The 13,016-nt window shown below is 44.0% G+C and overlaps 1 protein-coding gene across 2 annotated transcripts in view; it reads right to left on the reverse strand.

Annotated features, from left to right (window-relative positions):
- LOC133630135 (zinc finger protein 501-like) overlaps positions 1 to 13,016 on the reverse strand; it is a 16,142-nt gene extending 3,126 nt beyond the window's left edge. Inside the window, exons 1-2 of one of the 2 annotated variants that reach the window (XM_062021495.1) lie at positions 12,594 to 13,016; positions 7,151 to 9,158 (exon numbers count right to left, since the gene is read on the reverse strand). In XM_062021495.1, coding sequence (XP_061877479.1) covers positions 7,939 to 9,158; positions 12,594 to 12,777 — 1,404 coding nt within the window. In that variant the 5' untranslated portion in view covers positions 12,778 to 13,016 and the 3' untranslated portion in view covers positions 7,151 to 7,938. Of the gene's footprint in view, positions 1 to 7,150; positions 9,159 to 12,593 lie in introns of those variants that run through there. The other variant, XM_062021488.1, reaches the window with a different exon arrangement.

Raw genomic sequence — 13,016 nt, forward strand, 5'->3', positions numbered from 1 at the left:
CTTCAAAACAAAAGTTTACTAAAAACAGTCACTTTTGCCTCTTTGAGCTGTAATTTGACCCCCTTAACATGCTTCAAAACTCACCATATTTGACACACACATCAGGACTGGCAAAAATTGCCATCTAATAAAAAACCAAACCCTAAAACTAAAAATTGCGCTCTAGCGCCCCCTAGGAAAAAACACAGACAAAACTGCTTGTAACTTCCGGTAGGAATATCGTAGAGACATGAAACAAAAACCTCTATGTAGGTCTGACTTAGACCTAGATTTCATACATTGACATCCTTCAGCAAAAATTTACAGGAAGTTGGCAATTCCCCCTTCAAAACAAAAATGTACTAAAAACTGTCACTTTTGCCTCTTTGAGCTGTAATTCGACCCCCTTAACATGCTTCAAAACTCACCAAACTGGACACACACACATCAGGACTGGCGAAAATTGCGATCTAATCAAAAAAACCAAACCCCAAAACTCAAAATTGCGTTCTAGCGCCCCTAGGAAAAAACACAGACAAAACTGCTTGTAACTTCCGGTAGGAATATTGTAGAGACATGAAACAAAAACCTCTATGTAGGTCTGACTTAGACCTAGATTTCATACATTGACGTCCTTCAGCAAAAATTAACAGGAAGTTGGCAATTCCCCCTTCAAAACAAAAGTTTACTAAAAACAGTCACTTTTGCCTCTTTGAGCTGTAATTTGACCCCCTTAACATGCTTCAAAACTCACCATATTTGACACACACATCAGGACTGGCAAAAATTGCCATCTAATAAAAAACCAAACCCTAAAACTAAAAATTGCGCTCTAGCGCCCCCTAGGAAAAAACACAGACAAAACTGCTTGTAACTTCCGGTAGGAATATCGTAGAGACATGAAACAAAAACCTCTATGTAGGTCTGACTTAGACCTAGATTTCATACATTGACATCCTTCAGCAAAAATTTACAGGAAGTTGGCAATTCCCCCTTCAAAACAAAAATTTACTAAAAACTGTCACTTTTGCCTCTTTGAGCTGTAATTTGACCCCCTTAACATGCTTCAAAACTCACCAAACTGGACACACACACATCAGGACTGGCAAAAACTGCGATCTAATAAAAAAACCCAACCCCAAAACTCAAAATTGCGCTCTAGCGCCCCCTATGAAGAAAACACAGACACAACTGCTCCTAGGAAGAAAACTCAGACAAAACTGCCTGTAACTTCCAGTAGGAATGACTTAGAGACATGAAACAAAAACCTGTATGTAGGTCTCACTTAGACCTAGATTTCATACATTGACATCCTTCAGCAAAAATCAACAGGAAGTTTGCAATTCCCCCTTCAAAACAAAAGTTTTGTAAAAACCGGTCACCTTTTTTCAAACATTATCTCCTCTGAGCGCGTTTGTGGTGTCGGCTTCAAACTAGCACAGGAGAGAGATTGGGTGACGCCCCTTTTCTGTCCTGTGCGCTGCAGCTGTCGTGCGGAGACACAGGATGCTTTCTATGCTGCCTGTGTGAAAGTTCACAAGCAGCTGAGAGGAAAGTCGTGCTCCTTTCAGCTTCCCGAGGGAAGAAAGAGCCGTTGTCGCTTGGCCAGCTGCAGGATTGAAGGCTCAGCTGACACTGCACAGTCTGTGTTGCGCGTGAGGGGGAGGAGCTTCCATATCAGAATGGCGGAGGGAGTTGAACGCAGAGATGAAGGAGAGTCTTACATCTTACCAGGCTGATGGTCATGGCGTCCTCATGGCGGTGGCTCCTGGCGGGGATCAAGGACTGCAGGACTAGCCTCTCCCAGCTTTTCTTTGACACTGATGCTGGGGCCAAACTGATGCTGGGGCCAAACTGATGCTGGGGCCAAACTGATGCTGGGGCCAAACTGATGCTGGGGCCAAACTGATGCTGGGGCCAAACTGATGCTGGGGCCAAACTGATACTGGGGCCAAACTGATGCTGGGGCCAAACTGATGCTGGGGCCAAACTGATGCTGGGGTCAGACTGATGTTGGGGCCAAACTGATGCTGGGGCCAAACTGATGCTGGGGTCAAACTGATGCTGGGGCCAAACTGATGCTGGGGCCAAACTGATGCTGGGGCCAAACTGATACTGGGGCCAAACTGATACTGGGGCCAAACTGATGCTGGGGCCAAACTGATACTGGGGCCAAACTGATACTGGGGCCAAACTGATGCTGGGGTCAGACTGATGCTGGGGCCAAACTGATGCTGGGGCCAAACTGATGCTGGGGCCAAACTGATGCTGGGGCCAAACTGATACTGGGGCCAAACTGATACTGGGGCCAAACTGATGCTGGGGTCAGACTGATGCTGGGGCCAAACTGATGCTGGGGCCAAACTGATGCTGGGGCCAAACTGATGCTGGGGCCAGACTGATGCTGGGGCCAGACTGATGCTGGGGCCAAACTGATGCTGGGGCCAAACTGATACTGGGGCCAAACTGATACTGGGGCCAAACTGATGCTGGGGTCAGACTGATGCTGGGGCCAAACTGATGCTGGGGCCAAACTGATGCTGGGGCCAAACTGATGCTGGGGCCAAACTGATACTGGGGCCAAACTGATACTGGGGCCAAACTGATGCTGGGGTCAGACTGATGCTGGGGCCAAACTGATGCTGGGGCCAAACTGATGCTGGGGCCAAACTGATGCTGGGGCCAGACTGATGCTGGGGCCAGACTGATGCTGGGGCCAAACTGATGCTGGGGCCAAACTGATGCTGGGGTCAGACTGATGCTGGGGCCAAACTGATGCTGGGGCCAAACTGATGCTGGGGCCAAACTGATGCTGGGGCCAGACTGATGCTGGGGCCAAACTGATGCTGGGGCCAGACTGATGCTGGGGCCAAACTGATGCTGGGGCCAAACTGATGCTGGGGCCGGACTGATGCTGGGGCCAAACTGATGCTGGGGCCAAACTGATGCTGGGGCCAAACTGATGCTGGGGCCAGACTGACAGTCAGCAGTTGAGGATCAATCACACAGCCTTTATTCCACAGGTGTCAAACTCAGATCTTGTTCGCCACTTCACTTTTTGTGGCCCGCCAAAGCCTGGAAATCACACAATAAAAAATGCTGGGTTATTTTCTTAACCCAATTTATGAGTTGTGAGTCATTTCTATGAAGAGCAGTCACATTTTTTTGGGTTATAAGGGTATTATTTGAACTCAATGTCTGGGTTTTCAAAACTATGAACCATTTTTGGCTTGTTTTTCAATGAGTAACGCATTTTTGGGTAAAAGGCTTCTTTTTTTTTATTTAAAAGTTACTTACCCACCATGTAACAACACTTACCCACATGTAAGGACACTTAGCCCCAGTGTAAAGACCCTTACCCACCATGTAAGGACACGTAGCCCCCATGTAAGAACACTTACTCACCATGTGTCACTTACCCACCATGTAAGGACACGTAGCCCCCATGTAAGGACAATTAGCCACCATGTAAAGACCCTTACCCACCATGTAAGGACACGTAGCCCCCATGTAAGGACACTTACTCACCATGTGTCACTTACCCACCATGTAAGGACACGTAGCCCCCATGTAAGGACACTTAGCCACCATGTAAAGACCCTTACCCACCATGTAAGGACACGTAGCCCACATGTAAGGACACATAGCCACCATGTAAAGACCCTTACCCACCATGTAAGGACACGTAGCCCCCATGTAAGGACACTTACTCACCATGTGTCACTTACCCACCATGTAAGGACACGTAGCCCCCCATGTAAGGACACTTAGCCACCATGTAAAGACCCTTACCCACCATGTAAGGACACGTAGCCCACATGTAAGGACACATAGCCCCATGTAAGAACACTTACTCACCATGTGTCACTTATCCACCATGTAAGGACACTTACACCCCATGTAAGGACACTTAATCCCCATGTAAGGACACTTACGCCCCATGTAAGGACACTTACGCCCTACGTAAGGACACTTAATGCCCATTTACGGGCACTTACACCCAATGTAAGGACACTTAATGCCCATTTAAGGACGCCCCATTAAAGGACACTTATGCCCCATGTAAGGACACTTACACCTCATGTAAGGACACTTACGTCCCATTAAAGCACACTTAAGCCCTATGTAAGGACACTTAATGCCCATTTAAGGACACTTACACCCCATGTAAGGACACTTATGCCCCATGTAAGGACACTTATGCCCCATGTAAGGAGACTTATGCCCCATGTAAGGAGACTTATGCCCCATGTAAGGACACTTACGCCCCATTAAAGAACACTTATGCCCTATGTAAGGACACTTACGCCCTATGTAAGGACACTTAATGCCCATTTAAGGACACTTACACCCCATGTAAGGACAATTATGCCCCATGTAAGGACACTTACACCTCATGTAAGGACACTTACATCCCATTAAAGGACACTTACGCCCTATTTAAGGACACTTAATTAATTAATGCCCATTTAACTTGGGCAAGACACTTTACCCACCTGCTCCCAGTGCCACCCACACTGGTTTGAATGTAACTTAGATATTGGGTTTCACTATGTAAAGCGCTTTGAGTCACTAGAGAAAAGCGCTATATAAATATAATTCACTTCACTTAATGCCCATTTAAGGACAATTACACCCCATGTAAGGACACTTACGCCCCATTAAAGGACACTTACGCCCCATATAAGGACACTTATGCCCCATGTAAGGACACTTACACCCCATGTAAGGACACTTACACCCCATGTAAGGACACTTACACCCCATGTAAGGACACTTACACCCCATGTAAGGACACTTACGCCCCATTAAAGGACACTTACGCCCCATATAAGGACACTTATGCCCCATGTAAGGACACTTACACCCCATGTAAGGACACTTACACCCCATGTAAGGACACTTACGCCCCATTAAAGGACACTTAATGCCCATTTAAGGACACTTACACCCCATGTAAGGACACTTATGCCCCATGTAAGGACACTTGTGCCCCATTTAAGGACACTTACGCCCCATTTAAGGACACTTACGCCCAATTAAAAAGGACACTTACGCCCTATGTAAGGACACTTAATGCCCATTAAAGGACACTTATACCCCATGTAAAGATACTTATGCCCCATGTAAAGACACTTATGCCCCATTTAAGGACACTTACGCCCAATTAAAGGACACTTACGCCCTATGTAAGGACACTTAATGGCCATTTAAGGACACTTATACCCCATGTAAGGATACTTATGCCCCATGTAAAGATACAACTTATGCCCCATGTAAAGACACTTACTGTCAGGTTCAAACACTGATGACTTCTATTAAACAAGACAAGAGGCAATGAACATTATTTACAATCACACATCTTATGTACATGAACATATATGAGCATGCTATGATCATACACGGCAATTCTTGTAAAAAAAAAAAAATGTCACTCATATCTTGCTTTTGAATATATTTTAATGGGTATAATTAATAATTGTGATCAGTAGTCGGGAAGGAGTAGGACTAACCAGCAGCAACATTCATAGTTTTTAACCAACTATTGGGTCAAGGAGCGCTAAATTGCGCAACCCAATAGTTGGGTTGGGAATAACCCAACATTGTAGTGAGCATAACTCAGCTTTTGTGTTAATAAATTAAACCCAACAGTTGGGTTATGAATCAACCAACATTGTAGTGAGCATAACTCAGCTTTTGGGTTAATAAATTCAACCCAATAGTTGGGTTATGAATCAACCAACATTGAGTTAGCGTAACTCAACTTTTGGGTTAAATAATTCAACCCAACAGTTTGGTTGGGAATAACCCAACATTAAGTTATCATAACTCAACATTTTGGTTAAATAATTCAACGCAAAAGTTGGGTTGACAGTATGAACCCAAAATGTTGAGTTAAAATAACTCAAGTAAGGGCTTCGTCCTTTTCTGAACCAGCAGTTGGGTTACAATTGGGTATATTTTTAACCCAACATTTATTACTGTGCATATGCATCAATAAAGTACCTTATAGTTTCATAAGGAGTGTATTTTTTCCCAATTTTGGCAGAAAACATGTACTGCATGAAATTTTTATACATTTTAAACTAGAATAGAATCAAATTTTGCAACAAATTATCATACTTGGCCCATTTTTTGGGGGGAACAATAAAAAAAAAAAGCTTAAATCTCTGCTTGACTTACGATTTCAAAGCTAGTTTTCCATCAAATTGTACGCAGTAAAAATGGAAAAGAAAGGTACAAAGTTGTACAAGTAGTTTTACAGCATATTACTGTAAATTGGAAAAAATGACCATTCTTTTTATGGTGAAAGTCTGTCAGAATCAGTTTTTTTTACCGTAAAATTTACGGTTGGTTTTTTTATGGTGTGGTAGTGTAAATGGAAAAAAAAATGTTGTACCGTATAAAACTGGCAGTTTAGTTGCCAGATTAAAAAAAACAAAGAGTGGTACTTTTTCCATTTACAGTAATATGTTGTTAAAACAAAAAAAAACACGCAAAACTGCTGTTTATCCCCCCGTAAGAAACATTGGTACAGTCTTCTATTTCAGTAAAGGTTTCTCATTGTAATCCCATTGGGTTGAGTATTTTCTTGCCCTGATGTGGGATCAGAGTTGTTGTTGTTGTTGTGGCTTGTGCAGCCCTTTGAGACACTCCTGATTTAGGGCTACATAAGTAAACTTTGATTGATTGATTGCTTAAAAACAGTGAATATTCAACAATACAATTCTGATGACAGAGTTGACAATTATTCACTGTAAAATCTACAGGTTTTTTTTGGTTACAGTGTATGAAAAACTATATGTAATAATCAAATGCATAGACAAAATCAGGTATTATTCGCTGTTACCAGCAGCCGTCTGATGGCAGCCATAACTACGATGTGGCCCTCAATGGAAAGGAGTTAGAATAATGATGTATATATTATCACACTAACTTTAGTATGCTTAAAGTCCATTGCTTTAGTTATTAGCTATTGTGCTCAAGTTAGACTTTTCTAATCTATGCAAGGACAAAACTTCTTGTCTGAGGGGTGGCCTCAGCCACAGATGTTATCTTTGTTTTAGCCCGCTAACAACCAAGGACTTCAAGGACCTCAACAAAGATAAGATGACAGCACGCAGACGAAGCAGAGACTTCAAGGACCGCAACGAACATAAGATGACAACACGCAGACGAAGCGGGGACAAGGCGATATCACAAGGCCTCCAGCACATTCCGTCACGTACTGTGCGTCCTGAACCTGCTTTGCATAATATATGTGACCACTCCTTTAAGAGGCGGCCTCAGTGATGTTGTCTATGGAACTCTGAATAAAAAGAGGGACGCGGGAGCTGAACCTTAAGAGTGTAGGGCGAAACTGTAACTAAGTGCGCAGCTCCATGCGTTCTCCTCATGAGCTAAATTGAACTCTGTCTCTGCATGATTCCTTGCTTCTTGTCTGATTAATAGACGTCATCAGTGTTTGAACCTGACAGACACCCTTGCTTTGTTCAAATCAATCGCAAATATATTTGATCAGACATTTGAAGAATTTACTTGACTCACACGAACAATAAATATTTGGTGTTAAAACATTTGTGACTATTTCTAGCTTGGAGAGAGGGGTACACTGTGGGACGATACGGTGAGAAATGTACGACATGTCCTAAGACATCGATGAGGGAATACTTGACCATGTTGCACATGATGAACACAAGTAAATGCAGTATTGAAGCACATGCTGGAGGTTTATAAACGTCTTAGACTGCAAACATTTACTTTCCACCAGCTAATTAAATTCCTGCATGCAGAATTGAATGAAATTGTCATTGTCTAAAAATGTATCATAGACCATCTGAGTGATGGCGTTGTCTTCAACATGTGTGTACACACGTGTTTATGAAAGTGGACACACAATGCACACTTGCAGGGGTTGTAGTGTGCGTACAAGATGGCGATAATTGCCCTTCAGTCCTCTCAGCTGTGTTTGTGCATGTGTTGAGCCAGTCCTGAATGAGAACTAAAATCTGTGTTGCACACCAAGCAGGAAAACGGTTTTTCCCCAGTGTGTGTTCTTGTGTGTGTTATCAAATGTCCTTTGATGGCAAATCTTTGACCGCAAACCGAGCAGGGAAAAGGTTTTTCTCCCGTGTGCGTTCTCCTGTGAATAATCAATCCCGAGCCATCGGTAAAACTTTTGTTGCAGACCGGGCAGGAAAAGGGCTTCTCTCCCGTGTGCGTTCTTGTGTGTCGGATTAAATTTCCCTTAAGAGAGAATGTCTTGCCGCAGAATGTGCAGGTGAAAGGTTTCTCTCCTGTGTGTGTTCTGGTGTGTGCTATCAGTTGTCCTTTTATGGAGAAGGTTTTACCGCATATTAAGCAGGTAAAAGGTTTCTCCCCAGAGTGCGTTCTTGAATGTCTATTTAATGTCTCCTTTTGAGAGAATCTTTCGCCGCAAACTGCACAGATGAAAGGTTTCTCCCCGGTGTGCGTTCTCAAGTGTTTGACCAACGCCGGACGAGCACGGAAACCCGTGTTGCAGAATGAGCACGCGTATGGTTTTTCTCCCGTGTGCGTTCTGGTGTGCGTTATAAAATTTCCCCTCACAGAGAAGCTTTTGCCGCAAACTGAGCAGCCAAATGGTTTTTCACCGGTGTGTATCCTCGTGTGCCTGATCAAAGTCTCCTTCAGTTTGAAGCTTTTGCTACAAACTGCGCAATTAAATGGTTTTTCTCCTGAGTGGATCCTCACGTGTCTTGTCAAAGATGACTTGTCGCCAAAAGTTTTGTCACACTGAGAGCATTTCAAGTGTGTGTTGTCAGCGTGACGTGTCTGAGCAGCTTTATAGTCTTCCTCATCGGTGTCAGCAGGGTGTGATGTTGTGTGGTCACCATCGGACAGTGGAGCTAAGTCTGCTTGTGATCCTCCACCATCACCTTCTGTTGTCACGTGTTGAGTTGAGCTGCTGCTTGGAGGCTCCGCCTCTCCCTTCACCTCACTTTCACCTTTGACCTCATCATCTTCACTCTTGACGACAACACGAATCACCGGCAATTCCTCCAGTCCTTCAAGACGCTCTCCTTCCAGACTGATGCTGTCATCCTCTTGTTCCTCTTTGAAGTGGGGGGGCTGTGGCTCCTCCTGCTCCACCCAGGAGCTCCACTCCTGCCGCTCAGGAGGAAGATGTTCTCCACTGACTGCAGGACACACAAAGACCAACACGTGCTTCAGAAAAGGTCAAGTTACATATTATTGTGGCTCCGAATATTCAAACTATCTTGCAGCAGCACCTTTTGACCGTGACACACCACACCGTCTCACCATTAAATGAACATTCTTCCATTGTTGGTGTGGCTGTTAATCCCACCACATCGTACTATTAAGTGTCCTTTGACATTGTGGAAGTCGCTTCCTAGCAGTTCCACACGTCACAGGAGCCAGGCGTGCAGTTTTTAACAGAGTTTTAATGTTCATCAATTGTTTTTATCCTCCTCCTCTACTGTTCCCGGCCGCCACTGTTAAAGACAACAGGTGACTAGATAACTCGTACCACCTGGGAGACCTAATCACCTGTTCAGTCGTGTCTCGCCGTCGGCACTGCCACGCCCCCGTCTGATGGTGCTCTGTCCTCAGCACCATGGACGGAGGCGGTGACCTCCGCTCCTGCAGGCAGCGCTGGCCACACCTCCCTCCACAGACATGTTTACTCAGAAATAATATAATTGAATGAATTATTTTTATTTTTTATAAATAAATGCATGGTGGTATCTTTGCGAGTAAAAAAATAAACTGAGGACAAAACATTGTCATCAGACTATTTAATATATATTTTTTAAAACACTGCCAAACAAAGTCTAGCAGCGTTTTTCAACCTTTTTTTGAGCCAAGGCACATTTTTTGCGTTGAAAAAATGCGGAGGCACACCACCAGCAGAAATCATTAAAAACCGACAGTAAAAAGTCACAATTGTTGGATATGACTTTAAAGCATAACCAAGCATGCATCACTATAGCTCTTGTCTCAAAGTAGGTGTACTGTCACCACCTGTCACATCACACCCTGACTTATTTGGACTTTTTTGCTGTTTTCCTGTGTGTAGTGTTTTACTTCCTGTCTTGCGCTCCTATTTTGGTGGCTTTTTCTCTTTTTTTTTGGTATTTTCCTGTAGCAGTTATTTCCCGCATCGACTTTGTTTTAGCAATCAAGAATATTTCAGTTGTTTTTATCCTTCTTTGTGGGGACATTGTTGATTGTCATGTCATGTTCGGATGTACATTGTGGACGCCGTCTTTGCTCCACAGTAAGTCTTTGCTGTCGTCCAGCATTCTGTTTTTGTTTACTTTGCAGCCAGTTCAGTTTTAGTTTGGTTCTGCATAGCATTCCCTAAGCTTCAATGCCTTTTCTTAGGGGCACTCACCTTTTGTTTACTTTTGGTTTAAGCATTAGACACCTTTTTACCTGCACACTGCCTCCCGCTGTTTCCCACATCTACAAAGCAATTAGCTAGCGGCTGCCACCTACTGATATGGAAGAGTATTACACGGTTACTCTGCCGAGCTCTAGACAGCACCGACACTCAACAACAACACATCATTTGCAGATTATAATTACTGCTTTGCAAAAAATTATTTTAACCCAAATAGGTGAAATTAGATCATCTCCCACGGCACACCAGACTGTATCTCACGCCGCGGCACAGTGGTTGAAAAACACTGGTCTAAAGAACCACTGAGCCTCAGGGGGTAACTGCACTTTTTTTTTTTTTTATTTAAATTTTGCCTATCATTCACAATTCTTATGTATTGGGATGAGAAATTATAAGATTTCACTTTCGATGCTGCTTAATCATTCGGTTATTTGTCAGTTCTCTTATACAATCTTATATGTAGAAAAAAAAGAGAAAAAAAATCATCAATTTAACACGACCTTACAAAGACTAAAGTGAGATCTTAGGAGGCACATGTGTACAAACCCCAAAAGCAGTGAAGTTGTCAGGTTGTGTAAATGGTAAATAACAAGAGAATACAACAAATCCTTTTCAACTTATATTCAATTGAATAGACTGCAAAGACAAGATATTTCATGTTCACACTGAGAAACTTTCTTATTTTTTGCAAATAATCATGAACTTAGAATGTAATCGCATCAACACATTGCAAAAAAGGCATTTTTACCAGTGTGTTACATGGCCTTTCCTTTTAACAACACTCAGTAAAGGTTTGGGAAGTGAGGAGACACATTTTTGAAGTGGAATTCTTTCCCATTCTTGCTTGATGTACACCTTAAGTTGTTCAACAGTCTCCCTTCTCATATTTTAGCTGCCACACATTTTCAATGTCTGGACTACAGGCAGGCCAGTCTAGTACCCGCACTCTTTTACTATGAAGCCACGTTGATGTAACACCTGGCTTGGCATTGTCTTGCTGAAATAAGCAGGGGCGTCCATGATAACAACATATGTTGCTCCAAAAGCTGTATGTACCTTTCAGCATTAATGGTGCCTTCACAGATGTGTAAGTTACCCATGTCTTGACCACTAATACACCCCCATACCATCACACATGCTGCCTTTTACACTTTCACCCTAGAACAGTCCGGATGGTTCTTTTCCTCTTTGGTCCGGAGGACACGACGTCCACAGTTTCCAAAAACAATTTGAATTGTGGACTCGTCAGACCACAGAACACTTTTCCACTTTGCATCAGTCCATCTTAGATGAGCTCAGGCCCAGCGAAGCGTTTCTGGGTGTTGTTGATAAATGGTAAATACTTGAATTTGAGGTATTCTTGCCCCAAGTGGAGGAGTTCAAGTACCTCGGAGTCTTGCTCACGAGTGAGGGAAGAGTGGATGGTGAGATGGACAGGCGGATCGGTGCGGCGTCTTCAGTAATGCGGACGCTGTATGGATCCGTTGTGGTGAAGAAGGAGCTGAGCCGGAAGGCAAAGCTCTCAATTTAGCGGTCGATCTACGTTCCCATCCTCACCTATGGTCATGAGCTTTGGGTTATGACCGAAAGGACAAGATCACGGGTACAAGCGGCCAGAATGAGTTTCCTCCGCCGGGTGGCGGGTCTCTCCCTTAGAGATAGGGTGAGAAGCTGGGAGGAGCTCAAAGTAAAGCCGCTGCTCCTCCACATGGAGAGGAGCCAGATGAGGTGGTTCTGGCATCTGGTCAGGATGCCACCCGAATGCCCCCCTAGGGAGGTGTTTGGGATACGTCCGACCGCTAGGAGGCCACGGGAACACCCAGGACACGTTGGGAAGACTATGTCTCCCGGCTGGCCTGGGAACGCCTCGGGATCCCCCGGGAAGAGCTGGACCAAGTGGCTGGGGAGAGGGAAGTCTGGGCTTCTCTGCTTAGGCTGCTGCCCCCCGCGACCCGACCTCGGATAAGCGGAATAAGATGGATGGATATATATATATCCCCCCCAGGGGGCCTTTTTAATACCTCCCTAATTCTGAGGTGTCAAGGTTGGCAAGTATGTTATCTGTACTGTAAAGTTCAAATTTGAATGACAATAAAAAGGAAGTCGAAGTCTATTGTATGTTTTTCTTATGGTTTCATGAAGTAAATTGTACGATAAAAACGAGCATTCTACGATAAGACTGGAAAAGGTGAAGAAGTAAACAAACCTGCTTGTTGATGTTTGTTGAAAAGAGCGTCCAGTAGTTGACGTTGTCGCTCGTTCTCCTCTTTTGTTCTAGAAAGTTCCTCCTCGTATTCTGCTATCGTTCTTTCTAACACTACAAATATTTCTTCCACAGCAGCAGTTAGTCGCTGCTTCACCAACATTCTCAGCATTTCTAATTTGCACATTTTCACACTTTACACGCACACTTAGCGACGCGTCGATCACTTCCGCTTCGTTTTGTTTAGCAGCTAGCGAGCTAAGCTAGCCCGGGTAGCATCGAAGTGACGTGGCGACAAATCGTCCACGCCACGTAGAATGAGTGTTATGTATGTTAGTAGGCTGTAGTGCGTACACGATTAAAAAGAAACGCGGTAATAAACGCAATAAAAATGACTTCATGACACCCGTTTTGTTTCTAGCTTCT

Source organism: Entelurus aequoreus, linkage group LG02, assembly GCF_033978785.1.
Source record: "Entelurus aequoreus isolate RoL-2023_Sb linkage group LG02, RoL_Eaeq_v1.1, whole genome shotgun sequence".
Classification (NCBI taxonomy): domain Eukaryota; kingdom Metazoa; phylum Chordata; class Actinopteri; order Syngnathiformes; family Syngnathidae; genus Entelurus; species Entelurus aequoreus.